Here is a 27,128-nt window from a genome sequence, read left to right as displayed (position 1 = left end):
ATATTCACAGGGCATGCGATAAGTCTTGGAGCAGTACTTCAGAAGCTCATCTACGGTATATTCCTTGGTGTGTTGATATTTCTCCCAAATATCTTTAATCCTCTCGTTGGTCCTCGTTTACACTTTGTTCTGACTCCTGACGTCTTTACCCTGTAACAACAATCTTTTATTAATCAAATTCATCTGAGTTTCTTTATAGAGAAGTTCAATTATATGATATAGGTTCAAATCGCCCTTCTTAGGAGCATGCATTTTATCCGGTAATGCCACCCTTCAGCATCATTATTCGTCCGCACTTCTTGAAAAAAGACGCTCCAAGTATCTGGAGACCAAACACGACTCGTAATCCACTGTTTCTCGACATAGTCAAAGAACGTTCTCAGATCTGTAATAGGTAATGGTGGAAGATTATCGTCGGTTTTTTCTTCGTTTAATGCAATCAAATCATCAACTAATTGGACTGATCGATCCTTCAGTTTTTTTAAACAACCTTGAATTTCTTGATATGGAACGAATGGCAAAGCTAATGTTTCCCGCACTAACTCTTTGATTTTTGAATCTGTCCTGTAAGCTAATGAAAATCCAATTTTTTTTTAATTACGATACACACTTTGCGTCCAATGAAAATTGCAACCAAAAATCTTCGTATCAGGGAAAACATCTTCAAATGCTCTTTTGGTCGCTGTTTCGAAATCCAAGAACACTTCTTCTAAGCAAGGTTCGTACTCGGGATCAAAAAGAGATTTTAATTTTTCAAGGACCGCGACATAATCGCTTAGCTCGCGACCGGACATCAATACACAATGGAATCTGTTTTGACTTTCCATTCTTCGTGACAAACCCATGGATGGTGAACAACTGGCTAAATGGAAGTTTAGCCACATGAAAAGTCCCGTCAACATACCATCTACGTATATTTTGCAGATCCCTTAACTGCTCTTTACTGGCGAACAAAATGTGCCGTCTATCCCCTACAGTGATGTCACCAACAAAAAATCCTTCGGCAGAGCATGGTGTTGCAATTCAAATTGGAGGGTGGTTGGATGTAGAGGCCTGTCCTTTTGTATGATGTAATTGCCAGCCTTAGCTAAATTATCTGGGTGCGGTAGATCTAAATCTGGATGCTGCATAGCAGCTGGGACAAGTGCTTCTTCAGCAATAGCTTTAGCAGATTCAAATTTTTTGGAGAGTGCATTTTCTTTAACTTTTTTTACTAAGGAAACTTTCAAAATCAGAGAGGGATCGGGAAGGTGACTATGACCCTTTTCACCTTCCTTAAATTCTTCTCCCTTTTGCTTTACAAACGCTGCACAGGATTGCTCACCTTTTAAACCACGCCTCGTACATAGCCAAGTGACTACTCCACTTTTAGTGGGTTTCTCGCTTTTTCTCCCATATCGATTACATATTCCATCCAACAACTGATCCTTTCCTCTTATCGAAGCCCCAAATTCAATATAAAAGTGTTTCACCCGGATTGCTGGTGTGATTGGCTCCTCGTAAATCAGGCTTTTCTCTCTGATGGGGACCGGAGTAACGTGACGAGGCGAATGAACAGTATCTCCATTCTCTGATTCAAAGGATGATCTAAGTGATAAGACAAAATATTATGAGTTACTTCATTTGCAATAAACATTTTTTAATTGTATACCTGCTAGCTGTGGAATTATCTTCTGGTCTAACTGGGCTGGGCGGGTGAAGGGAAGTGTCTAATCTAAAAGAAAAATCAAAAGGATTAATTGCAGTCATTCAGAGACATATTGGCAACTGCCATGTCAAGTAACTCCTGTGGAATATCTGGAAAATCCATATTTATTGACGGCATTGGAGGGACAACTTCTACAAGGACGACTGAGTGGTTAGAGGAGCTATGAATAGTAAATGTTTTATTGACAATTATGTTTGTAATTGAAGAAGTTGAAGCGATAACTGAATCCGAGAAAGGAATAACTGCTGCATTTCGCCTTTTCGGAGAACTTTGGTCGTAACGAGGGTTCGGTTTTCTGTTCCGTTTAGGTCGTGATTGCTGGAGCGGAATCGAATTAGCTTCAACGGCGGCTGAGGGATTACTCTCCAGTTCACAAGCAAAACATGTAAACAAATTGTCCCGCTTTGCGATCTTGTAGCAATCCTTGTCAATCGCTGAAGTAAATTTTAAAAAATCAGTAAATATCATAGGAAGACATCAATTTCACAAACAAGTTTTCAGCAAACAAGAAATAATGACATAGAAAATAGTCTCTTGCAATCTCATACTTTTCAAATCTTTCAGTAATAAGTAGAATACAAAACAGTTAAGAGCAAAGACTGAACTTACATGTAAAACAGCGTCGGTGAACCGATTTCTCGCACTGATTGCACTTAATTTTCTGATCTCCCTTTTTAAACGCTATCTTACACACGAGACACTCCATTCTTGGCAAAAGATGAAACACAACTGTCGTAGTTCTCAATTTTGTCTTCTTATATAAGACGTCAAAGCAAAGCAAGCCAAGGTCATTCCAGACGCAACCCTTGTAACAATCCCATGGCGCTTGTTTACTCGGAGAGAATTCTGAGAGGCTTCAACTATCATCTACCGACATGTCATGTACAGCCACCGGAAAGTCAACAGTAACTTTCTTAGAAAAATGGTCTACTCTTTTTAACAAAAAAACTTAACATGAAAAACATTATATTTAAAAACAAACTTCAAGTAAATGGAAATATAGTAGTGGATGCGATAGCTTAAGTTACTAAGTTCATCAGTTACCAAGCCAACAGTCAATGAACGGTATTTGCCCACACAACAAAGAGCGCTGATTACTTTAACACTGGCCAACATGATTCCGTGCCGTGAATCATCTCTACTTTAGCTATCGGCAGATAACCTTCAAACGGAGTAGATTTGTTTAGTAATGGCTCCGAATTCTCTAGCCTATTGAAAAACATAAACGCAGTTTGAAGATACAATTAATTTAAAAACATATTTATATCAGTTTACCTTATATGTCATTTGTCTCAATGCAGATTTACGCATAGGTGGGGTACCGTTCTTGATTTTAAGTAAAAGAGTGATGATTTTTCATTCCTTTAGCTCTTCTGGCTCAATGAATCTTTATCAACATCAATCTGTAATATAATAGAGTAAAAACCTTTTGATTTTACTTAAAAGAAATAGTTAAATGTAATTACCAATAGCTTGTCGAAATATTGGGGGTCTTCTGGCTTCAAAAAGGGCAAGTTACCGCCTTTGGTGAGTGTGTCCATGTATTTTGAGGCAGTTTTATCTTCTTGTTGCATGTAGAATCCCGAATTGGCCCCAGCTAATGGAGTGGGAGTTGCAGTTAATTTGCGTGCCGGAGTACGTAGAGGAATGTATCCAGCTGGAGGAGGCAGGACCTTGTAGCCTTCTGGAAACACCCCGTCTAGTTCATCATCTCCAATTGAGCGGTTTCTCTCGTCGATTTCCCTTTCCCATCGATATGCCTAATTCATTTAATTTCGTTGTGGGTTACATATTGAACTTTAAAACAATTAATGCACTGATTACTTGTAGTTGTAGAAGAATAGTTTCTTGTAACAATTCCCCTTTGAGAGCCTTAGATTACTCACCTTCAAGAGCTTTTAACTTAACTGTTACAGTTGCTATGGCACTCTTTTAATTTGCCATTGGGTCACGATATGAGAATATAGATAAACAAAAAGAGTTTACTTCACAATCACAGATGTTCTTAATTTTAAAATAAGATTAAATTTAATAATGTGTTCCACTATTGCATTACAACACACAATTATACAAAATGAATAACAAATATTAAATTTACCTTCAGCAAATGAATCAACACGTTCTGGGGAAATAATCAACTTCCAACGCATTGCTCTGTATTCATCTTCTCTATCAGCAATAGTTGATCTCCGATGTTCAGCAAATGCTTCAGCAAATCTTCTCCTGCCACATCATTGAGAATCGCAGCTGGTGCTGTGAAAGTTTGCCTGCCTCCAATGGCAACTGCTCCATCATAATCTTCTCCTTCAACTTCATCAGTTGTGGCAGTTGAAGTTACATATCCATCAAATCGACTTTGAACTTCACCGTAGATTTCTGAATAAAAAAAGGCTGATTCGTCAAATCCGATGTGATCTTTTTCATATACATCTACCTTTTTCCTTGGCTGGATTTCCTGAACTTGAGCTGCAACTTCTGTAAAGCATGCTGGGAACTTGGAAAGACATATCAATATCCGCAGTCGTCTGCTTTGTTTTTATTTTACCAAGTTGAAATTATGGCTGCCGTTTATTTCTTTTTTCAATTTTTCAATAATTTAATAATTCCGAAAAATGGAATGCTATGGAATGAAAACGTTAACAGAACATTTTAATCCGTAATTAGTAATCTATAAGATTCTTTCCAGAATGAGTTCTACCGTAAGTTTATTTATTCAAAGTCTAAATCTATCTATTGGCGAATTTCGTCTCCAAAGCCATCTATTGAGCTTAACAGGCGAATTTCATTCGTTTCCTCCGACCCAAAATGGAAAATGCCTCGCCCTAAATCACTTCGGGAAATTAAATTTTAACAAGAAAGTAAACAATAAGAATGTGAAATTTTACAAGAGGGGACGTAGAGCTAAACCTGATATATTTATTTATTAAATCGTTTTTACTTAAGTGTCTGGTACCGACAATCTCGTACAAGCAATCTCGTACCGACAATCTCGTACACAAAGGGGACGAACCCCACTTGGTGGCGCAGCGCTCACCCCCTGCGACCGTATATAAGGCGGCCCAGTTTCCCTCAGATTTCATTAAGCGGCTTGGAGCAATGCCGGGCGGTTGGTTAGAGTAGTGGCTCTTCTACGACGAAGAAATTTTTTAATATATCTTCTGTCAAGAGCCGATGATCTCGTACTGACTGCTTAGAAGCTCCAATCTATTACCGATGATCTCGTAGGGGGAGACTGGAGTAAGCCGGGACGGTTTTCGTTTCCCCCCTATATCTCCCAAACTAATCATTAAATTAATTTATTATTTTGTTTTTATGTATTCCATACGGTAATGTACCCCCCATATTTTTTATATAATTTAATAATAAACCATTTTCCCATATAAGACCTTTAAAGTTTTCTTAGATTTGTGGGAGGAACCTATTTTGAGGGGTAAGTGAGGACACTAGGGTGGGTGGTGAGGGACGTCCTCCGTTTTCGCCTTAAAATTCATTAAAAAAATTTTTAAAAATTGAAATAGCGTCCCACTGCATAGACTCTATAAATTAATAAATGTTTCAATTTGATTATTGTGTTCATAAAAATTTTTTCTTATATGATAAAAAACCCTTATTACAAGATAGGTGGGGGCTGGGCTTATTGTAAACGATTAATATGCTGAATAATCGATTGCTTGTGATCATCGTTGGCGTCATGAGCTCGGTGATGATTGATGGGCTTGAAGGCCAAACCCGCCCACTAATGTCCCATTTTAGTCAAAAACAGCTGTCCCAATTTCCCGATAAAGAGTATTTTTTTAAAACGTTAATATTATCTACAGTAATTGATCGAGAATTATAATTTTTGTTTTTAACAATAAAGAAATGATTAAGCTTCATTTCCATATTAAATTTACATGCTATTTGCGATTATTTTTTTCTATAAACATTAAATGGCGGAGACAAAATTAACTAAAAAAAACCGTTTTTTTTTGTTTTGTTAATAACTAATACAGTTATTGACAAAACTCAACCAAATTTCATGCCAAAGTAGATTGTATGTATGTAAATAACATACTAAAAAAATTTTTAATTTTATTAAAATCTACTATTTTTCCCCCTACTGTCCCTCTTGACCCGGTGTCCCGGCATACTCCAGTCTCCCCTACCGGTACGAAATAGATGGTACGAGATAAAAATGGTACGAGATAGGGGTAGATTTCTTAACTGAAGGTCAAACAAAAAACATTCAGTAAGTAAATAATTTGATAACACAAGGGTTGTAACTCAGTGGCCGACGGAAACGTATCCAACAAGCCACTAACAATTTTCTAACTTACAGCTAGCATACTGATAAAAATAATTTTGTGTTTCCATATGCTACCCGATTACCCGACCCGATAATGACAATAATGAGTAATGGAAAGACTATTTTTTATTGCAAAAATTTTTCTACTTAGCCGGGGGGTAGGGGAGTCTACCGAGTCTACACTTTTTCAGACATTTAATACCTAGGGCAAAAAAAAAGTGTCTGGACTGACATTACCCAACCCCCCTTATAATGATTTTGCGCCAAAACCGCCCTACCTCTCCTAAAAAAGGTAAACTGTCAATATTTTCTACTCACAGATGGCTTTTTCAAAACAAATCGGTGTTCACCTTTTTGTGCAGGATACTGTACTATTCCAGTGAATGCATGTATAATAATAAACACAATCGTTGTTAAAAAATTTCTCAAATTAAAAAATCTATCAAAAAAAGGTCAAGCTATGGATCAATTTAACAAGAAGAATAGAAACATTGAACTTTATTTCAACAACAGGAATTGAAACTTTAGATTTCTTAATTGAAGGTCAAACAAAAAACATTCAGTAAGTAAATGATATAAATAAAGAGGGGTTGAAACTCAGTGGTAGAGTGTTCGCTTTGCATGCGTAAAGCCCGGAGTTCAATCCTCCGCAACTCCAAGTCGGTAATTTGTTATTCAAATCAGTTGCACTTGGAATTAGTAAACAGTACAAGTTAGTTATTTACACAACCATAAAAATCCCTTTCTTCGCAGATATTAATATTAGAAGACTATACAAATAATAAAAAAAAGGTTTGAAACAGGCTATATCCAAGTTGATTCCTTACAAAACAACATTTAGCACTAGTAGTACATAAGCAATTGGCCCATAAATACAAACCTAATATAAAATTTAAGTGTAGCTTATTTCTGAAATTGGTGTAATTGATCAATGCGAAATCAATAAGAAATATAGCTGAATTTCTGAATTTAAAACTTAGAAAAGAAATGCAGGTTCAAGTAAGATATATTAATTTACATAGGGGTTGTAACTCAGAGGTAGAGTGTTCGCTTCGCATGTGAAAAGCCCGGAGTTCAATCCTCCGCAACTCCAGTGTAATCATAAAAAGTATAAATATACATTAACATAATGTATAATTCGGAATCATAATTTAATACTTCGTATGAAAGGTATAAATTAAAACATAAGAACCAGCAATACCGACAGTAGTCTATAAAGTCTTCATTGAATTTGAATTCGGAATCAGGATTATCCATATTGATACAGTAGGTACTATTCCAGTGAATGCATGTATAATAATAAACACAATCGATGTTAAAAAATTTCTCAAATTAAAAAATCTATCAAAAAAAAGTCAAGCTATGGATCAATTTAACAAGAGGAATAGAAACATTGAACTTTATTTCAACAACAGGAATTGAAACTTTAGATTTCTTAACTGAAGGTCAAACAAAAAACATAGAGTAAGTAAATGATTTAATAACATAGGGGTTGTTACTCAGTGGTAGAGTGTTCGCTTTGCATGCGAAAAGCCCGGAGTTCAATCCTCCGCAACTCCAAGTCGGTAATTTGTTATTCAAATCAGTTGCAATTGGAATTAGTAAACAGTACATGTTAGTTATTTTTACAACCATAGAAAACCCTTTCTTCGCAGATATTAATATTAGAAGACTATACAAATAATAAAAAAAAGGTTTGAAACAGGCTATATCCAAGTTGATTCCTTACAAAACAACATTTAGCACTAGTAGTACATAAGCAATTGGCCCATAAATACAAACCTAATATATAATTTAAGTGTAGCTTATTTCTGAAATTGGTGTAATTGATCAATGCGAAATCAGTAAGAAATATAGCTGAATTTCTGAATTTAAAACTTAGAAAAGAAATGCAGGTTCAAGTAAGATATATCAATTTACATAGGGGTTGTAACTCAAAGGTAGAGTGTTCGCTTCGCATGTGAAAAGCCCAGAGTTCAATCCTCCGCAACTCCAGTTTAATCATAAAAAGTATAAATATACATTAACACAATGCAATAATTCGGAATCATAATTTACTGCTTCGTATGAAAGGTATAAATTAAGACTTAAAAACCAGCAATATCGACAGCAGTCTATAAAGTCTTCATTGAATTTGAATTCGGAATCAGGATTATCCATATTGATACAGTAGGTACTATTCCAGTGAATGCATGTATAATAATAAACACAATCGCTGATAAAAGATTTCTCAAATTAAAACAAGCTACAGCTACAAGCTACAGCTACAAGCTATGGATCAATGTGGCGGACGACGCCAAATAATCAATCCTGCAACAAAGAAAGGGCTTCCCCCTTCCACTAGCTGGCCGAGCCCGTTCTCCCCTTTTGTCTTTGTGCGCCCAAAAATTTATAGTTTCAGGCACTCGATTTTGTACTCTTAAACGAGAAGCAACTGCATCTGGCAAATGCTGTTACCTTTTTTCAAGTGGCAAATAAAGATCTTTAAAACTTCCAATCTCCCTTGTCTTCAAAACTCGCCGGCAAACTAAGTGCCGGACATTTTGGTGCATCGACCTTGCATTCGAACTCCATTTCTCAAATTCAAACAACTCCGGTGTACATTGCGGTGCATCGATTTCGATCTCGAGAACAATCCGTTCCGTTTCCCTTGGCCGTTTAGTGAATCACGTGGTCGACTTTGTCCGTAACGCGTTCGGCGTCACCATCTCCAGGTAGTTATCTCTTAAAATCAGTCCCATCTGACAAGGTACCAAAGTTAGCTATCTGTAAATTCACTCTTCTGTCCAATCCAAACTCGCAGGGAAAAAATTCAGTAGGCAGTAATTTATTTATTTAATTTTTTCATTAAATCCCCCCCAACTTGAAGTTTTGTTTTTTTTTTTTTTTTTTTTTTTGGTCTCGTCATCCCATACATAGCGTTTGTGAACATTGTTCATCCGTAACAGCAAATTTATTTGAGTCTCAAAAAAAAAAAAAAAAAAGAAAACCATTAGTCTAGCTAGCTCGTGGTCCCCCCTTCGTTTCTCAATTCATTTGCGTCTCAATCAAAACAGTTTCGCCGCAAGCGACGATTGTTCAGTTTCTTGGATTGCGCGCGAGTCACATTCGTCTGTTTGTTCAACAAAGCGCTAGGGTAAAATTTTCCCCCGTTCAGTCTTTCTTTTCATCCCTTTCGTTTGCGTTAAATCCCTCCGGTTAATTTTTTTTTTTTTTTCTCTCTCTCCTTCGTTTCGTCCCTTTTCGAAATAATCCCACCATAAGTTTTTTTTCCGCGTCCCTCCCATCTCCAAAACTGCCGCGCCGACACAACAGCCCGTTCAGCCGGGCAATTCGGTCAGCCCAACACGAAGAAAGGCGCGAAAACGAAAAACTTGACAAGCAACAGAAAGCTAGAGCCGCAGAAGATCGTCCCGAAGAAAATCAAGACCGGTCAAAAAGAATTCGCGACGCCATTTCCGAAGCTCATAAACACCTCGCAGACATTCAAGCACAGAGAGGCATCCAGTTGCTGCCATACCGTCAAGTCAAGCTAATCGCTCGTCCCGAAAAAGACGAGAATCATCACAGAAAAATCAACATCGTGACAATCGAAGCTCCCAAACATCTTGCTGTTCTTGAAGAAGAAGTTGAAGAGCAATTCATCTTGCAAATCGAGCCAGATCCTTCAGATTTACTCGGCGATCAAGAAGTCAAGTCCAAATTTAGTAAAAAAAAAAATCTTTCTCCCACTAGCATTCAAATAGTCCTAGAGAGTATAGTCCTAGGCCGAAAGGTCGGTTGGGCTTACACTTGGTTGGTCTTTTGCTTGCTTCCAGTGGCATTCCTCTCAAAACTCCCAGAGTAGTCCTAATTTGTTTACCCCTAGGCTCTTTTGTAAAAAAGAGTTGGTTGGTCTGACATTTGGTTGGGCTCTCTACCTTTATTTTTGAACGTCACGCTCACTTTAATTCTCTCGTTCACTGTGGCTTGCTGTCAGAATGGCCGAAGCCAGACCCCCCAGTCGAAATGCTGATATTCAGACGGACGTCACCGACGATTTTCCCCCACTATTTCATGATCGCGCCAATAAGCAAGCCAGATCCAACGAAAAAAGCCGCCACACGAAATTGATAACGGGGATAGAAAAACACATGTCTGAACTAGGCAGCAGGACCGAGCTGAAGTTTATGAGAAAGAACCTAGCCAACCAACTTGAAGAGTGCATTAGGGCCCACAACATTTTTCGGTCGTCGCTAACGCAAAGACTAATTCCAGAAAATGACTGGGTCACCAACTTAGAGCAGGTCACCACAGCATGCTACGCACGAATCGACGACTACATCAGAAATGTTCCAAGAGCTCCCTCAGCCGCTTCATCAATTCACAGTTCGGTTAGTTTGCCCTCTCATTTATCAGAATCCAAGAATAGCACGCATTTCCCAGATTCTCATCACAGCAGCATTATCAGTACATCACCTAGCCACAAAACCACGCGTGTTTTAACCCGTGAGTTAGCAGAAGAAAAAGTAGCTCGTCAGAATCTTCAGTGTGAGCTACAACGTCTCCAAGCGACCATAACGCAGATCAACCAACAATACACCGATGAAGCAATATTGAGGACCCAAACGATCAATGGAATCGCCGAAGACAACCGAAATTTGGCAACATGGCTCAAAGAGCGCAACGAGGCGCTGGCAAAAGAGCAGCAAGAACGGCAATATTTAGAAGCAAGCTTAAAAAACGACCTCAGAAATCAGCAGCTTCTTCTCGAAGACGAAAAAAGGTCCCGTCAAACGGACAAAAATCAGTTTCAACGAGAGTTGGAGGCTCGCATTGGCGAACTCACTACGTCTTTCGACAAAAAATTAGCCTCGCAAGCTCCGAAGAACTCGGCAAACACGGCCGACACAAACAAAAAAGAAACGGGCGCCAGACCAAAGCATCAAGCATCCCGTCAAACGGAATTCCCTGATGAAGAACCGGACGAAGATGAAGACGAAGATCAATTTCCAGAACCGCCTTCTTATTATACGATCGACGACCAGTCCAGCCAAAAACATGATTTTATCGATTCAAAAAATGGTCAGTCAACCAGACACCCGAGCCGTCCGTCAACAACAAAAACTCGTTCTCTGTTTTTCGTTTGCCAAAATTGGATCTACAACCCTTCGACGGAGACTCGAAAAAATGGGCTGATTGGATCGCGATCTATAGAGATCTCGTCCACCAGAATTCGTCCATCTCGACGACCCAGAAGATGGCAATACTGAAGCAGTGTCTAACTCAAGATATTCGAGATGGCCTCGGAGATTCGTTGAGCAGTCCAGCTTTGTATGATAAAGCTCTTCGGGAACTAGAAGCGACCTACGGCCACCCGCAACTGGTCTCAAGATCTTACATTCAATCACTCATCAATCTTCCGAGATTGAATATGAACGACTACAAATCATTGTTGAAAGCCTCGCAAAACATCAACGGGTCCGTTGCGTCACTCAAGAGCGGCGGATACGAAAAAGAACTTTATTCCGTGACACTCATGGAGCTAGTTCACTCGAAGATGCCCCCTGACATCCAAAGCAGGTGGGGGAAAAAGATTAGTAAGAATCATCCTCGGTGTCTAAATCTGCAAGATTTTGCTGACTGGCTTCACACGGTAGTAAAAGGTGAGATGATGGCCAAGCACTGTCAATTAAAGATTGAAAAAGACCAGCAACAACAAAAGCAAAAAATGGGCCGGCAAAAAGATCCAGGCGTTCGGTTCCCCCCCAAGATAAACACCATTCTTCCGCCTCAGCAACAAGGCAACAAAGAAGGCAAAGCAAAAGAAAAAGATCAAGCAGAGAACCATCCGAAAAAGTTAATCTGCCTTCTCTGCAAAGAAGATCATCGGCTCGCCCAGTGTCCAAAGTTCAGCGCAAAATCTCTAGAAGAGAGAGCGCAGTTCATCAAAAGTTCCGGTTGTTGCATTAAATGCTTAAGCAAAGGTCACATGCTCAAAGAGTGCACAAGCAAGAAAAAATGTGAAGTCAAAGATTGTGAACTTCGCCATCACACTTTGTTGCATGGTGCACCACGCATTTCTTGGAAAAATCCAGAATCGGAAAAAGCTCCACCTCAAACGGAGAAACCCCCTCTTCACAAAAAAGAAGAAAAGAAATTAGTAGCCACTCACTTCGTAGATGGAGCTCAAATAATTACTTTATTGCAAGTAGTGCCCGTGACGGTCGAACACAACGGAAATAAATTCGACACCTTCACTCTCCTAGATCCTGGAAGTGAAGCTTCCCTCATTCTTCAAGATTTATCCGCTCATCTGAAAATTGATGGGCCGACTGAAATCGCTCGACTTGGAACCTTCCACGGCGTCGATCCAGAAATCAAAACAACCAGAGTCAACTTCAATATTTTTCCTCGAGATCAGAGTCGTGCCTTCGCTGTGAAAAATGCATACTCTGTCCCGAAGTTGGAAGTGACGAGCCGGAAAATCAATTGGCCAGCTCTTAAACACCAGTGGAAACATTTGAATGACTTGGACTTCCCTCTCATCGACTCCAACAAGGTATCTGTGCTTCTTGGACGTGACGTCATGAGAGTCCACGACGTGTTGGACGTCCGGATGCCTCCGGACGGAATAGAAGCTCCTGACGGAATACGTACCCATTTTGGTTGGTGTCTAACAGGCCCAGTTCCAACCACAATGCTGCAAATACAAGACACGTCGCCTTCAAAAATTCTTCATGTTTATAAACATTCTGTGTTTCAAAAATTAGAAGATGCTGTCACGCAGTTCTGGCTCACGGAATCCTTCGGTGTCAACTCTCCCGCACACCCGCCAATGAGCAACGAAGACAAGAAAGCCCTCAGCATCTTAAACAAAACAATTCGCCATACCGGCGAGCGGTATGAGGTGGCGCTCATGCTGCGAAATGAAAAACCAAATTTACCCAACAATCGAGAAGTGGCGCTTCGGCATCTTCATTCGCTGGAGCGACGTTTTGAAAAAGATCCAACATTCGCGAAAAGCTACGCTCGAGTTGTCGAAGAATACATCTCTCTTGGCCACGCCATCCCGGCACCATCGAATCCTGTTCCAAACGGCCAAGAATGGATCCTGCCGCATCACGGTGTACAAACGTCCGCGAAACCTGGCAAAGTTCGCGTGGTTTTTAATCCCTCCGCACAACACCGCGGTACTTCCCTGAACGACCAATTATTCAAAGGCCCGGATCTTTTAACTGGTCTAATAGGAGTTATCTTGCGTTTTCGGATGCTGCCGGTACCAATCTCAGGTGACATAGAAAAAATGTATCACCAAGTTCAAGTGCCTAAACACCAGCAGTCGCTACTCAAATTCTTATGGAGGACGCCCGGCAGCAAAGATCCACCGACAACTTTTCAAATGGCGGTCCACATTTTTGGCGCAGTCTCCTCTCCTACTACATGCATTTTTGCGCTCCGACGTACGGCCGAAGATTTTGGCCACCTCTACCCCAACGTCGCAAACAAGGTATTAAACAACATCTACGTCGACAATTATTTGGACTGTACCGAAACCGAAGAAGAGGCCATCACACTCCGCCAGGACGTATCCGCGTTGCTGAAACTGGGCGGATTCAATATGGTTCAATGGCTGTCTTCATCACGGTCCGTGTTGGCCACCGTCGACAAAAATGATTTATCGCGCTCCTTGGATTTGGACGCTGACCGACTTCCGATCGAGCGCACGCTTGGAATGTTATGGGATTGTCAAGCTGATATATTTATTTTCAAAACTTCCACTAGGACCGACATCAAGACAAAACGAGAAGTTTTGCAAGAAATTTCCTCGATTTATGATCCAATGGGTTTCCTTTCCCCGGTGATAATGGTCGCGAAAATTCTTATGCAAGATGTTTGGCGCGCCGGAATCGACTGGGACGACGCGCTGCCGCCGAATCTGCTAGCTGTCTGGAAGGCGTGGGCATCGGAGCTCGAATTTATCGCAAAATTGAAGATACCCCGCTGTTTTCGAAAACACTCGAAGCCGCTGGAATACGAGCTACACGTATTCACCGACGCCTCAGAAGCTGGTTTTGGTGCGTGCGTCTATATACGCGCGAAATACGGCGAAGAGAATTTTTCTTTAAATTTAATTCTTGCAAAGGCTCGAGTCGCTCCTCTGCGTCAATTATCCATCCCTCGCTTGGAGTTGCAAGGAGCCGTCCTCGGCGCCAGATTATGTGCCAGCGCCGTAAAAGAGCTCGGACCAATCGCTTCCAACGTGACCTACTGGTGCGACTCTCAGACTGTCCTCCAGTGGATTCATTCGACAAGGTGCAAATATCACGCATTTGTCGCCCATCGCATCACAGAGATCGCCGACACCAGCAAAGCAAGTCAATGGCGTCATGTGCCCGGCAATCTCAATCCAGCCGATGACTGTTCAAGAGGAATTCCGGCAATCCACCTGACGACTCAGCACCGCTGGTTGCGCGGACCCGATTTTCTCAAAATGCCGGAAGCGAATTGGCCGTCGCCCATCATCATCGATGAGCCGTCCCACGACGATGTGGAAGTGGTGCCTGAAAAATATGTGGGCTCGCTGCGCGTCAAAAAACCTCATCCAATTTACACTCTCATTCAAAATTCATCCAAAATCATCACCATCAAAAGAATCGTAGCGTGGCTGCTCCGGTTCCTGACTAACTTCAATTTATCTATCAAAAAACTTCCGCGAGTAGGGCAACAATGGCTCATTCCGGCGGATATTCGTGAAGCGGCCGATGTGATCATCAAGGTGGACCAGGCTCATCATTTTCAAATCGAGCTCGACTACATCCGGAAAGGTAAACCAGTGCCTGCAACGTCCAAACTAGCGTCCCTCAATCCGACTTTAGACACGCGCGGAATTATGCGCGTTGGCGGAAGGCTTCAACATGCGTCCATTCCGGAATTCGCCAAGCATCCTATCATCCTGGATCCCATCAGTCAACTCGCCACCATGCTGATCCGGGAGGTACATGAGCGGCTGGACCACGCTTCAACCGAATTCACGCTGCACGATTTACGCCTGCAATATCACGTTCTACGGCCTCGCGCATCCATCCGGCGTATTATCCGCGATTGCTTCGAGTGCAAATTGCGCAACAGCAAACCGGATCCTCCATTGATGGGTCCGCTTCCCGCTAGCCGTCTTCAATCTCATTTGCCGGCATTTTCCAACGTCGGAATTGATTTCTTCGGTCCGTTTTTCTTAACCATATTTCGCCGCAAGGTGAAACGCTATGGCGTCATTTTCACTTGCCTTGACTGCCGTGCAGTTCACCTGGACGTTACCCACTCGATGGATCTGGATTCCTTCATGATGGCATTCACCCGATTCGTCGATCTACGAGGTCTGCCACGGATCTGCTACAGCGACAACGGCACGAATCTAGTCGCCGGAGAGCAAGAAATCTCGGACGCACTCGCCGGTTGGAATCGGGAAATATTGGCCAACAAAATGGCCAATCAGGACGTCGAATGGCGCTTTAGCCCGCCTGCTTCCCCACACTTCGGCGGCAGCTGGGAGCGTCTCATTCAATCAGCCAAACGCGCACTTCGTAGCGTGCTCAACGAGCGCACGCTCAACGACGAAGTCCTGCTCACCGCGATGTCTGGCGTCTCCGCGCTCCTAAACGCCAGACCATTGACGCATGTCAGCGTCGATCCGCACGATCCGCAGCCCCTCACGCCCAATCATTTCCTGACGGGACGGCCCAATCCGGGTTTTCATATCGACGACGCAGAAGAATTTGGTGGTCTAACCAAAAGGCGCTGGTTAGAATCGCAGGCTCTCATCACCCACTTTTGGAATAGGTGGCTGAAAGAGTACGTCCCTGACTTAATCGAACGACGCAAGTGGCTGCGCCCGCGAAGAAATTTGGCCGTCGACGACATTGTAATCGTCGTCATGCCGAACGTGAAGCGGGGAGAATGGCCCATAGGCCGCATCACTCGCGTTATCCATGGTCAAGACGGCGTCGTGCGATCGGCAGAGGTGAAAGTCATCCGAGTGGCAACCGGAAGAAAAGGCCGACAGGATCCCTCCAATCCACCTACTAAAACGTCCAGTTTTGTGCGGTCCGCACACAAACTGTGTCTATTAGAAGCTGACGAAGAAGAAGATGTTTTCAGTGATGGAAACAGGGCCGGCTGTGTGGCGGACGACGCCAAATAATCAATCCTGCAACAAAGAAAGGGCTTCCCCCTTCCACTAGCTGGCCTAGCCCGTTCTCCCCTTTTGTCTTTGTGCGCCCAAAAATTTTTAGTTTCAGGCACTCGATTTTGTACTCTTAAACGAGAAGCAACTGCATCTAGCAAATGCTGTTACCTTTTTTCAAGTGGCAAATAAAGATCTTTAAAACTTCCAATCTCCCTTGTCTTCAAAACTCGCCGGCAAACTAAGTGCCGGACAATCAATTTGACAAGAGGAATAGAAACATTGAACTTTATTTCAACAACAGGAATTGAAACTTTAGATTTCTTAACTGAAGGTCAAACAAAAAACATTCAGTTAGTAAATGATTTAATAACACAGGGGTTGTAACTCAGTGGTAGAGTGTTCGCTTTGCATGCGAAAAGCCCGGAGTTCAATCCTCTGCAACTCCAAGTCGTTAATTTGTTATTCAAATCAGTTGCACTTGAAATTAGTAAACAGTACAAGTTAGTTTTTTTTACAACCATAGAAAACCCTTTCTTCGCAGATATTAATATTAGAAGACTATACAAATAATAAAAAAAAGGTTTGAAGCAGGCTATATCCAAGTTGATTCCTTACAAAACAACATTTAGCACTAGTAGTACATAAGCAATTGGCCCATAAATACAAACCTAATATAAAATTTAAGTGTAGCTTATTTCTGAAATTGGTGTAATTGATCAATGCGAAATCAGTAAGAAATACAGCTGAATTTCTGAATTTAAAACTTAGAAAAGAAATGCAGGTTCAAGTAAGATATATCAATTTACATAGGGGTTGTAACTCAGAGGTAGAGTGTTCGCTTCGCATGTGAAAAGCCCGGAGTTCAATCCTCCGCAACTCCAGTTTAATCATAAAAAGTATAAATATACATTAACACAATGTAATAATTCGGAATCATAATTTACTACTTCGTATGAAAGGTATAAATTAAGACATAAGAACCAGCAATATCGACAGCAGTCTATAAAGTCTTCATTGAATTTGAATTCGGAATCAGGATTATCCATATTGATACAGTAGGTACTATTCCAGTGAATGCATGTATAATAATAAACACAATCGCTGTTAAAAAATTTCGCAAATTAAAAAAATCTATCAAAAAAGTCAAGCTATGGATCAATTTAACAAGAGGAATAGAAACATTGAACTTTATTTCAACAACAGGAATTGAAACTTTAGATTTCTTAACTGAAGGTCAAACAAAAAACATTCTATAACGTCTTCATTGAATTTGAATTCGGAATCAGGATTATCCATATTGATACAGTAGGTACTATTCCAGTGAATGCATGTATAATAATAAACACAATCGCTGTTAAAAAATTTCGCAAATTAAAAAAATCTATCAAAAAAAGTCAAGCTATGGATCAATTTAACAAGAGGAATAGAAACATTGAACTTTATTTCAACAACAGGAATTGAAACTTTAGATTTCTTAACTGAAGGTCAAACAAAAAACATTCAGTTAGTAAATGAATTAATAAAACAGGGGTTGTAACTCAGTGGTAGAGTGTTCGCTTTGCATGCGAAAAGCCCGGAGTTCAATCCTCCGCAACTCCAAGTCGGTAATTTGTTATTCAAATCAGTTGCACTTGAAATTAGTAAACAGTACAAGTTAGTTTTTTTTACAACCATAGAAAACCCTTTCTTCGCAGATATTAATATTAGAAGACTATACAAATAATAAAAAAAGGTTTGAAGCAGGCTATATCCAAGTTGATTCCTTACAAAACAACATTTAGCACTAGTAGTACATAAGCAATTGGCCCATAAATACAAACCTAATATAAAATTTAAGTGTAGCTTATTTCTGAAATTGGTGTAATTGATCAATGCGAAATCAGTAAGAAATACAGCTGAATTTCTGAATTTAAAACTTAGAAAAAAATGCAGGTTCAAGTAAGATATATCAATTTACATAGGGGTTGTAACTCAGAGGTAGAGTGTTCGCTTCGCATGTGAAAAGCCCGGAGTTCAATCCTCCGCAACTCCAGTTTAATCATAAAAAGTATAAATATACATTAACACAATGTAATAATTCGGAATCATAATTTACTACTTCGTATGAAAGGTATAAATTAAGACATAAGAACCAGCAATATCGACAGCAGTCTATAAAGTCTTCATTGAATTTGAATTCGGAATCAGGATTATCCATATTGATACAGTAGGTACTATTCCAGTGAATGCATGTATAATAATAAACACAATCGCTGTTAAAAAATTTCGCAAATTAAAACAATCTATCAAAAAAAGTCAAGCTATGGATCAATTTGACAAGAGGAATAGAAACATTGAACTTTATTTCAACAACAGGAATTGAAACTTTAGATTTCTTAACTGAAGGTCAAACAAAAAACATTCTATAACGTCTTCATTGAATTTGAATTCGGAATCAGGATTATCCATATTGATACAGTAGGTACTATTCCAGTGAATGCATGTATAATAATAAACACAATCGCTGTTAAAAAATTTCGCAAATTAAAAAAATCTATCAAAAAAAGTCAAGCTATGGATCAATTTAACAAGAGGAATAGAAACATTGAACTTTATTTCAACAACAGGAATTGAAACTTTAGATTTCTTAACTGAAGGTCAAACAAAAAACATTCAGTTAGTAAATGATTTAATAACACAGGGGTTGTAACTCAGTGGTAGAGTGTTTGCTTTGCATGCGAAAAGCCCGGAGTTCAATCCTCCGCAACTCTAAGTCGGTAATTTGTTATTCAAATCAGTTGCACTTGAAATTAGTAAACAGTACAAGTTAGTTTTTTTACAACCATAGAAAACCCTTTCTTCGCAGATATTAATATTAGAAGACTATACAAATAATAAAAAAAGGTTTGAAGCAGGCTATATCCAAGTTGATTCCTTACAAAACAACATTTAGCACTAGTAGTACATAAGCAATTGGCCCATAAATACAAACCTAATATAAAATTTAAGTGTAGCTTATTTCTGAAATTGGTGTAATTGATCAATGCGAAATCAGTAAGAAATACAGCTGAATTTCTGAATTTAAAACTTAGAAAAGAAATGCAGGTTCAAGTAAGATATATCAATTTACATAGGGGTTGTAACTCAGAGGTAGAGTGTTCGCTTCGCATGTGAAAAGCCCGGAGTTCAATCCTCCGCAACTCCAGTTTAATCATAAAAAGTATAAATATACATTAACACAATGTAATAATTCGGAATCATAATTTACTACTTCGTATGAAAGGTATAAATTAAGACATAAGAACCAGCAATATCGACAGCAGTCTATAAAGTCTTCATTGAATTTGAATTCGGAATCAGGATTATCCATATTGATACAGTAGGTACTATTCCAGTGAATGCATGTATAATAATAAACACAATCGCTGTTAAAAAATTTCGCAAATTAAAACAATCTATCAAAAAAAGTCAAGCTATGGATCAATTTAACAAGAGGAATAGAAACATTGAACTTTATTTCAACAACAGGAATTGAAACTTTAGATTTCTTAACTGAAGGTCAAAAAAAAAACATTCTATAACGTCTTCATTGAATTTGAATTCGGAATCAGGATTATCCATATTTATACAGTAGGTACTATTCCAGTGAATGCATGTATAATAATAAACACAATCGCTGTTAAAAAATTTCGCAAATTAAAAAAATCTATCAAAAAAAGTCAAGCTATGGATCAATTTAACAAGAGGAATAGAAACATTGAACTTTATTTCAACAACAGGAATTGAAACTTTAGATTTCTTAACTGAAGGTCAAACAAAAAACATTCAGTTAGTAAATGATTTAATAACACAGGGGTTGTAACTCAGTGGTAGAGTGTTTGCTTTGCATGCGAAAAGCCCGGAGTTCAATCCTCCGCAACTCTAAGTCGGTAATTTGTTATTCAAATCAGTTGCACTTGAAATTAGTAAACAGTACAAGTTAGTTTTTTTACAACCATAGAAAACCCTTTCTTCGCAGATATTAATATTAGAAGACTATACAAATAATAAAAAAAGGTTTGAAGCAGGCTATATCCAAGTTGATTCCTTACAAAACAACATTTAGCACTAGTAGTACATAAGCAATTGGCCCATAAATACAAACCTAATATAAAATTTAAGTGTAGCTTATTTCTGAAATTGGTGTAATTGATCAATGCGAAATCAGTAAGAAATACAGCTGAATTTCTGAATTTAAAACTTAGAAAAGAAATGCAGGTTCAAGTAAGATATATCAATTTACATAGGGGTTGTAACTCAGAGGTAGAGTGTTCGCTTCGCATGTGAAAAGCCCGGAGTTCAATCCTCCGCAACTCCAGTTTAATCATAAAAAGTATAAATATACATTAACACAATGTAATAATTCGGAATCATAATTTACTACTTCGTATGAAAGGTATAAATTAAGACATAAGAACCAGCAATATCGACAGCAGTCTATAAAGTCTTCATTGAATTTGAATTCGGAATCAGGATTATCCATATTGATACAGTAGGTACTATTCCAGTGAATGCATGTATAATAATAAACACAATCGCTGTTAAAAAATTTCGCAAATTAAAACAATCTATCAAAAAAGTCAAGCTATGGATCAATTTGACAAGAGGAATAGAAACATTGAACTTTATTTCAACAACAGGAATTGAAACTTTAGATTTCTTAACTGAAGGTCAAACAAAAAACATTCTATAACGTCTTCATTGAATTTGAATTCGGAATCAGGATTATCCATATTGATACAGTAGGTACTATTCCAGTGAATGCATGTATAATAATAAACACAATCGCTGTTAAAAAATTTCGCAAATTAAAAAAATCTATCAAAAAAAGTCAAGCTATGGATCAATTTAACAAGAGGAATAGAAACATTGAACTTTATTTCAACAACAGGAATTGAAACTTTAGATTTCTTAACTGAAGGTCAAACAAAAAACATTCAGTTAGTAAATGATTTAATAACACAGGGGTTGTAACTCAGTGGTAGAGTGTTTGCTTTGCATGCGAAAAGCCCGGAGTTCAATCCTCCGCAACTCTAAGTCGGTAATTTGTTATTCAAATCAGTTGCACTTGAAATTAGTAAACAGTACAAGTTAGTTTTTTTACAACCATAGAAAACCCTTTCTTCGCAGATATTAATATTAGAAGACTATACAAATAATAAAAAAAGGTTTGAAGCAGGCTATATCCAAGTTGATTCCTTACAAAACAACATTTAGCACTAGTAGTACATAAGCAATTGGCCCATAAATACAAACCTAATATAAAATTTAAGTGTAGCTTATTTCTGAAATTGGTGTAATTGATCAATGCGAAATCAGTAAGAAATACAGCTGAATTTCTGAATTTAAAACTTAGAAAAGAAATGCAGGTTCAAGTAAGATATATCAATTTACATAGGGGTTGTAACTCAGAGGTAGAGTGTTCGCTTCGCATGTGAAAAGCCCGGAGTTCAATCCTCCGCAACTCCAGTTTAATCATAAAAAGTATAAATATACATTAACACAATGTAATAATTCGGAATCATAATTTACTACTTCGTATGAAAGGTATAAATTAAGACATAAGAACCAGCAATATCGACAGCAGTCTATAAAGTCTTCATTGAATTTGAATTCGGAATCAGGATTATCCATATTGATACAGTAGGTACTATTCCAGTGAATGCATGTATAATAATAAACACAATCGCTGTTAAAAAATTTCGCAAATTAAAACAATCTATCAAAAAAAGTCAAGCTATGGATCAATTTGACAAGAGGAATAGAAACATTGAACTTTATTTCAACAACAGGAATTGAAACTTTAGATTTCTTAACTGAAGGTCAAACAAAAAACATTCTATAACGTCTTCATTGAATTTGAATTCGGAATCAGGATTATCCATATTTATACAGTAGGTACTATTCCAGTGAATGCATGTATAATAATAAACACAATCGCTGTTAAAAAATTTCGCAAATTAAAAAAATCTATCAAAAAAAGTCAAGCTATGGATCAATTTAACAAGAGGAATAGAAACATTGAACTTTATTTCAACAACAGGAATTGAAACTTTAGATTTCTTAACTGAAGGTCAAACAAAAAACATTCAGTTAGTAAATGATTTAATAACACAGGGGTTGTAACTCAGTGGTAGAGTGTTTGCTTTGCATGCGAAAAGCCCGGAGTTCAATCCTCCGCAACTCTAAGTCGGTAATTTGTTATTCAAATCAGTTGCACTTGAAATTAGTAAACAGTACAAGTTAGTTTTTTTACAACCATAGAAAACCCTTTCTTCGCAGATATTAATATTAGAAGACTATACAAATAATAAAAAAAGGTTTGAAGCAGGCTATATCCAAGTTGATTCCTTACAAAACAACATTTAGCACTAGTAGTACATAAGCAATTGGCCCATAAATACAAACCTAATATAAAATTTAAGTGTAGCTTATTTCTGAAATTGGTGTAATTGATCAATGCGAAATCAGTAAGAAATACAGCTGAATTTCTGAATTTAAAACTTAGAAAAGAAATGCAGGTTCAAGTAAGATATATCAATTTACATAGGGGTTGTAACTCAGAGGTAGAGTGTTCGCTTCGCATGTGAAAAGCCCGGAGTTCAATCCTCCGCAACTCCAGTTTAATCATAAAAAGTATAAATATACATTAACACAATGTAATAATTCGGAATCATAATTTACTACTTCGTATGAAAGGTATAAATTAAGACATAAGAACCAGCAATATCGACAGCAGTCTATAAAGTCTTCATTGAATTTGAATTCGGAATCAGGATTATCCATATTGATACAGTAGGTACTATTCCAGTGAATGCATGTATAATAATAAACACAATCGCTGTTAAAAAATTTCGCAAATTAAAACAATCTATCAAAAAAGTCAAGCTATGGATCAATTTGACAAGAGGAATAGAAACATTGAACTTTATTTCAACAACAGGAATTGAAACTTTAGATTTCTTAACTGAAGGTCAAACAAAAAACATTCTATAACGTCTTCATTGAATTTGAATTCGGAATCAGGATTATCCATATTGATACAGTAGGTACTATTCCAGTGAATGCATGTATAATAATAAACACAATCGCTGTTAAAAAATTTCGCAAATTAAAACAATCTATCAAAAAAAGTCAAGCTATGGATCAATTTGACAAGAGGAATAGAAACATTGAACTTTATTTCAACAACAGGAATTGAAACTTTAGATTTCTTAACTGAAGGTCAAACAAAAAACATTCAGTTAGTAAATGATTTAATAACACAGGGGTTGTAACTCAGTGGTAGAGTGTTTGCTTTGCATGCGAAAAGCCCGGAGTTCAATCCTCCGCAACTCTAAGTCGGTAATTTGTTATTCAAATCAGTTGCACTTGAAATTAGTAAACAGTACAAGTTAGTTTTTTTTACAACCATAGAAAACCCTTTCTTCGCAGATATTAATATTAGAAGACTATACAAATAATAAAAAAAGGTTTGAAGCAGGCTATATCCAAGTTGATTCCTTACAAAACAACATTTAGCACTAGTAGTACATAAGCAATTGGCCCATAAATACAAACCTAATATAAAATTTAAGTGTAGCTTATTTCTGAAATTGGTGTAATTGATCAATGCGAAATCAGTAAGAAATACAGCTGAATTTCTGAATTTAAAACTTAGAAAAGAAATGCAGGTTCAAGTAAGATATATCAATTTACATAGGGGTTGTAACTCAGAGGTAGAGTGTTCGCTTCGCATGTGAAAAGCCCGGAGTTCAATCCTCCGCAACTCCAGTTTAATCATAAAAAGTATAAATATACATTAACACAATGTAATAATTCGGAATCATAATTTACTACTTCGTATGAAAGGTATAAATTAAGACATAAGAACCAGCAATATCGACAGCAGTCTATAAAGTCTTCATTGAATTTGAATTCGGAATCAGGATTATCCATATTGATACAGTAGGTACTATTCCAGTGAATGCATGTATAATAATAAACACAATCGCTGTTAAAAAATTTCGCAAATTAAAACAATCTATCAAAAAAGTCAAGCTATGGATCAATTTGACAAGAGGAATAGAAACATTGAACTTTATTTCAACAACAGGAATTGAAACTTTAGATTTCTTAACTGAAGGTCAAACAAAAAACATTCTATAACGTCTTCATTGAATTTGAATTCGGAATCAGGATTATCCATATTGATACAGTAGGTACTATTCCAGTGAATGCATGTATAATAATAAACACAATCGCTGTTAAAAAATTTCGCAAATTAAAAAAATCTATCAAAAAAAGTCAAGCTATGGATCAATTTAACAAGAGGAATAGAAACATTGAACTTTATTTCAACAACAGGAATTGAAACTTTAGATTTCTTAACTGAAGGTCAAACAAAAAACATTCAGTTAGTAAATGATTTAATAACACAGGGGTTGTAACTCAGTGGTAGAGTGTTTGCTTTGCATGCGAAAAGCCCGGAGTTCAATCCTCCGCAACTCCAAGTCGGTAATTTGTTATTCAAATCAGTTGCACTTGAAATTAGTAAACAGTACAAGTTAGTTTTTTTACAACCATAGAAAACCCTTTCTTCGCAGATATTTATATTAGAAGACTATACAAATAATAAAAAAAGGTTTGAAGCAGGCTATATCCAAGTTGATTCCTTACAAAACAACATTTAGCACTAGTAGTACATAAGCAATTGGCCCATAAATACAAACCTAATATAAAATTTAAGTGTAGCTTATTTCTGAAATTGGTGTAATTGATCAATGCGAAATCAGTAAGAAATACAGCTGAATTTCTGAATTTAAAACTTAGAAAAGAAATGCAGGTTCAAGTAAGATATATCAATTTACATAGGGGTTGTAACTCAGAGGTAGAGTGTTCGCTTCGCATGTGAAAAGCCCGGAGTTCAATCCTCCGCAACTCCAGTTTAATCATAAAAAGTATAAATATACATTAACACAATGTAATAATTCGGAATCATAATTTACTACTTCGTATGAAAGGTATAAATTAAGACATAAGAACCAGCAATATCGACAGCAGTCTATAAAGTCTTCATTGAATTTGAATTCGGAATCAGGATTATCCATATTGATACAGTAGGTACTATTCCAGTGAATGCATGTATAATAATAAACACAATCGCTGTTAAAAAATTTCGCAAATTAAAACAATCTATCAAAAAAAGTCAAGCTATGGATCAATTTGACAAGAGGAATAGAAACATTGAACTTTATTTCAACAACAGGAATTGAAACTTTAGATTTCTTAACTGAAGGTCAAACAAAAAACATTCTATAACGTCTTCATTGAATTTGAATTCGGAATCAGGATTATCCATATTGATACAGTAGGTACTATTCCAGTGAATGCATGTATAATAATAAACACAATCGCTGTTAAAAAATTTCGCAAATTAAAAAAATCTATCAAAAAAAGTCAAGCTATGGATCAATTTAACAAGAGGAATAGAAACATTGAACTTTATTTCAACAACAGGAATTGAAACTTTAGATTTCTTAACTGAAGGTCAAACAAAAAACATTCAGTTAGTAAATGATTTAATAACACAGGGGTTGTAACTCAGTGGTAGAGTGTTTGCTTTGCATGCGAAAAGCCCGGAGTTCAATCCTCCGCAACTCCAAGTCGGTAATTTGTTATTCAAATCAGTTGCACTTGAAATTAGTAAACAGTACAAGTTAGTTTTTTTACAACCATAGAAAACCCTTTCTTCGCAGATATTTATATTAGAAGACTATACAAATAATAAAAAAAGGTTTGAAGCAGGCTATATCCAAGTTGATTCCTTACAAAACAACATTTAGCACTAGTAGTACATAAGCAATTGGCCCATAAATACAAACCTAATATAAAATTTAAGTGTAGCTTATTTCTGAAATTGGTGTAATTGATCAATGCGAAATCAGTAAGAAATACAGCTGAATTTCTGAATTTAAAACTTAGAAAAGAAATGCAGGTTCAAGTAAGATATATCAATTTACATAGGGGTTGTAACTCAGAGGTAGAGTGTTCGCTTCGCATGTGAAAAGCCCGGAGTTCAATCCTCCGCAACTCCAGTTTAATCATAAAAAGTATAAATATACATTAACACAATGTAATAATTCGGAATCATAATTTACTACTTCGTATGAAAGGTATAAATTAAGACATAAGAACCAGCAATATCGACAGCAGTCTATAAAGTCTTCATTGAATTTGAATTCGGAATCAGGATTATCCATATTGATACAGTAGGTACTATTCCAGTGAATGCATGTATAATAATAAACACAATCGCTGTTAAAAAATTTCGCAAATTAAAACAATCTATCAAAAAAAGTCAAGCTATGGATCAATTTGACAAGAGGAATAGAAACATTGAACTTTATTTCAACAACAGGAATTGAAACTTTAGATTTCTTAACTGAAGGTCAAACAAAAAACATTCTATAACGTCTTCATTGAATTTGAATTCGGAATCAGGATTATCCATATTGATACAGTAGGTACTATTCCAGTGAATGCATGTATAATAATAAACACAATCGCTGTTAAAAAATTTCGCAAATTAAAAAAATCTATCAAAAAGAGTCAAGCTATGGATCAATTTAACAAGAGGAATAGAAACATTGAACTTTATTTCAACAACAGGAATTGAAACTTTAGATTTCTTAACTGAAGGTCAAACAAAAAACATTCAGTTAGTAAATGATTTAATAACACAGGGGTTGTAACTCAGTGGTAGAGTGTTTGCTTTGCATGCGAAAAGCCCGGAGTTCAATCCTCCGCAACTCCAAGTCGGTAATTTGTTATTCAAATCAGTTGCACTTGAAATTAGTAAACAGTACAAGTTAGTTTTTTTTACAACCATAGAAAACCCTTTCTTCGCAGATATTTATATTAGAAGACTATACAAATAATAAAAAAAAGGTTTGAAGCAGGCTATATCCAAG

General features: G+C 37.4%; 1 protein-coding gene, 1 long non-coding RNA gene, 22 other non-coding genes and 2 pseudogenes across 24 annotated transcripts; 25 read left to right on the top strand and 1 right to left on the bottom strand.

Annotated features, from left to right (window-relative positions):
* Nucleotides 1–1,735: 1,735 nt before the first annotated feature.
* LOC123470674 lies at nucleotides 1,736–2,589 on the bottom strand (annotated as a pseudogene).
* A 3,990-nt stretch (nucleotides 2,590–6,579) lies between these two features.
* Trnaa-ugc lies at nucleotides 6,580–6,651 on the top strand. Its single transcript has one exon. It is a non-coding gene; the product is annotated as a tRNA-Ala (tRNA).
* Nucleotides 6,652–7,014: 363 nt separating this feature from the next.
* On the top strand, nucleotides 7,015–7,086 carry Trnaa-cgc. The gene has a single exon. It is a non-coding gene; the product is annotated as a tRNA-Ala (tRNA).
* Nucleotides 7,087–7,481: 395 nt separating this feature from the next.
* On the top strand, nucleotides 7,482–7,553 carry Trnaa-ugc. Its single transcript has one exon. It is a non-coding gene; the product is annotated as a tRNA-Ala (tRNA).
* Nucleotides 7,554–7,947: 394 nt separating this feature from the next.
* LOC123470484 lies at nucleotides 7,948–8,211 on the top strand. The gene is made up of 2 exons (XR_006644162.1): nucleotides 7,948–8,003; nucleotides 8,067–8,211. It is a non-coding gene; the product is annotated as an uncharacterized LOC123470484 (long non-coding RNA).
* Nucleotides 8,212–9,973: 1,762 nt separating this feature from the next.
* On the top strand, nucleotides 9,974–10,844 carry LOC123470714 (annotated as a pseudogene).
* Nucleotides 10,845–11,232: 388 nt separating this feature from the next.
* Nucleotides 11,233–16,173, top strand: LOC116936350. The gene has a single exon (XM_045171226.1). It carries the CDS (start codon nucleotides 11,233–11,235, stop codon nucleotides 16,171–16,173), a length of 4,941 nt encoding a protein of 1,646 aa, XP_045027161.1.
* A 359-nt stretch (nucleotides 16,174–16,532) lies between these two features.
* Nucleotides 16,533–16,604, top strand: Trnaa-ugc. Its single transcript has one exon. It is a non-coding gene; the product is annotated as a tRNA-Ala (tRNA).
* A 363-nt stretch (nucleotides 16,605–16,967) lies between these two features.
* On the top strand, nucleotides 16,968–17,039 carry Trnaa-cgc. The gene has a single exon. It is a non-coding gene; the product is annotated as a tRNA-Ala (tRNA).
* A 646-nt stretch (nucleotides 17,040–17,685) lies between these two features.
* Trnaa-ugc lies at nucleotides 17,686–17,757 on the top strand. Its single transcript has one exon. It is a non-coding gene; the product is annotated as a tRNA-Ala (tRNA).
* Nucleotides 17,758–18,118: 361 nt separating this feature from the next.
* Nucleotides 18,119–18,190, top strand: Trnaa-cgc. Its single transcript has one exon. It is a non-coding gene; the product is annotated as a tRNA-Ala (tRNA).
* A 647-nt stretch (nucleotides 18,191–18,837) lies between these two features.
* On the top strand, nucleotides 18,838–18,909 carry Trnaa-ugc. Its single transcript has one exon. It is a non-coding gene; the product is annotated as a tRNA-Ala (tRNA).
* A 361-nt stretch (nucleotides 18,910–19,270) lies between these two features.
* Trnaa-cgc lies at nucleotides 19,271–19,342 on the top strand. Its single transcript has one exon. It is a non-coding gene; the product is annotated as a tRNA-Ala (tRNA).
* A 647-nt stretch (nucleotides 19,343–19,989) lies between these two features.
* On the top strand, nucleotides 19,990–20,061 carry Trnaa-ugc. The gene has a single exon. It is a non-coding gene; the product is annotated as a tRNA-Ala (tRNA).
* Nucleotides 20,062–20,422: 361 nt separating this feature from the next.
* On the top strand, nucleotides 20,423–20,494 carry Trnaa-cgc. The gene has a single exon. It is a non-coding gene; the product is annotated as a tRNA-Ala (tRNA).
* Nucleotides 20,495–21,140: 646 nt separating this feature from the next.
* On the top strand, nucleotides 21,141–21,212 carry Trnaa-ugc. The gene has a single exon. It is a non-coding gene; the product is annotated as a tRNA-Ala (tRNA).
* Nucleotides 21,213–21,573: 361 nt separating this feature from the next.
* Trnaa-cgc lies at nucleotides 21,574–21,645 on the top strand. The gene has a single exon. It is a non-coding gene; the product is annotated as a tRNA-Ala (tRNA).
* A 647-nt stretch (nucleotides 21,646–22,292) lies between these two features.
* Trnaa-ugc lies at nucleotides 22,293–22,364 on the top strand. Its single transcript has one exon. It is a non-coding gene; the product is annotated as a tRNA-Ala (tRNA).
* Nucleotides 22,365–22,725: 361 nt separating this feature from the next.
* Nucleotides 22,726–22,797, top strand: Trnaa-cgc. The gene has a single exon. It is a non-coding gene; the product is annotated as a tRNA-Ala (tRNA).
* A 646-nt stretch (nucleotides 22,798–23,443) lies between these two features.
* On the top strand, nucleotides 23,444–23,515 carry Trnaa-ugc. Its single transcript has one exon. It is a non-coding gene; the product is annotated as a tRNA-Ala (tRNA).
* A 362-nt stretch (nucleotides 23,516–23,877) lies between these two features.
* Nucleotides 23,878–23,949, top strand: Trnaa-cgc. Its single transcript has one exon. It is a non-coding gene; the product is annotated as a tRNA-Ala (tRNA).
* Nucleotides 23,950–24,595: 646 nt separating this feature from the next.
* Nucleotides 24,596–24,667, top strand: Trnaa-ugc. The gene has a single exon. It is a non-coding gene; the product is annotated as a tRNA-Ala (tRNA).
* A 361-nt stretch (nucleotides 24,668–25,028) lies between these two features.
* Trnaa-cgc lies at nucleotides 25,029–25,100 on the top strand. Its single transcript has one exon. It is a non-coding gene; the product is annotated as a tRNA-Ala (tRNA).
* Nucleotides 25,101–25,747: 647 nt separating this feature from the next.
* On the top strand, nucleotides 25,748–25,819 carry Trnaa-ugc. The gene has a single exon. It is a non-coding gene; the product is annotated as a tRNA-Ala (tRNA).
* Nucleotides 25,820–26,180: 361 nt separating this feature from the next.
* Nucleotides 26,181–26,252, top strand: Trnaa-cgc. The gene has a single exon. It is a non-coding gene; the product is annotated as a tRNA-Ala (tRNA).
* Nucleotides 26,253–26,899: 647 nt separating this feature from the next.
* Nucleotides 26,900–26,971, top strand: Trnaa-ugc. The gene has a single exon. It is a non-coding gene; the product is annotated as a tRNA-Ala (tRNA).
* Nucleotides 26,972–27,128: the final 157 nt, after the last annotated feature.

This window comes from Daphnia magna, linkage group LG3, assembly GCF_020631705.1.
Source record: "Daphnia magna isolate NIES linkage group LG3, ASM2063170v1.1, whole genome shotgun sequence".
Classification (NCBI taxonomy): domain Eukaryota; kingdom Metazoa; phylum Arthropoda; class Branchiopoda; order Diplostraca; family Daphniidae; genus Daphnia; species Daphnia magna.
This window is presented reverse-complemented; position numbering and strand designations above follow the sequence as displayed.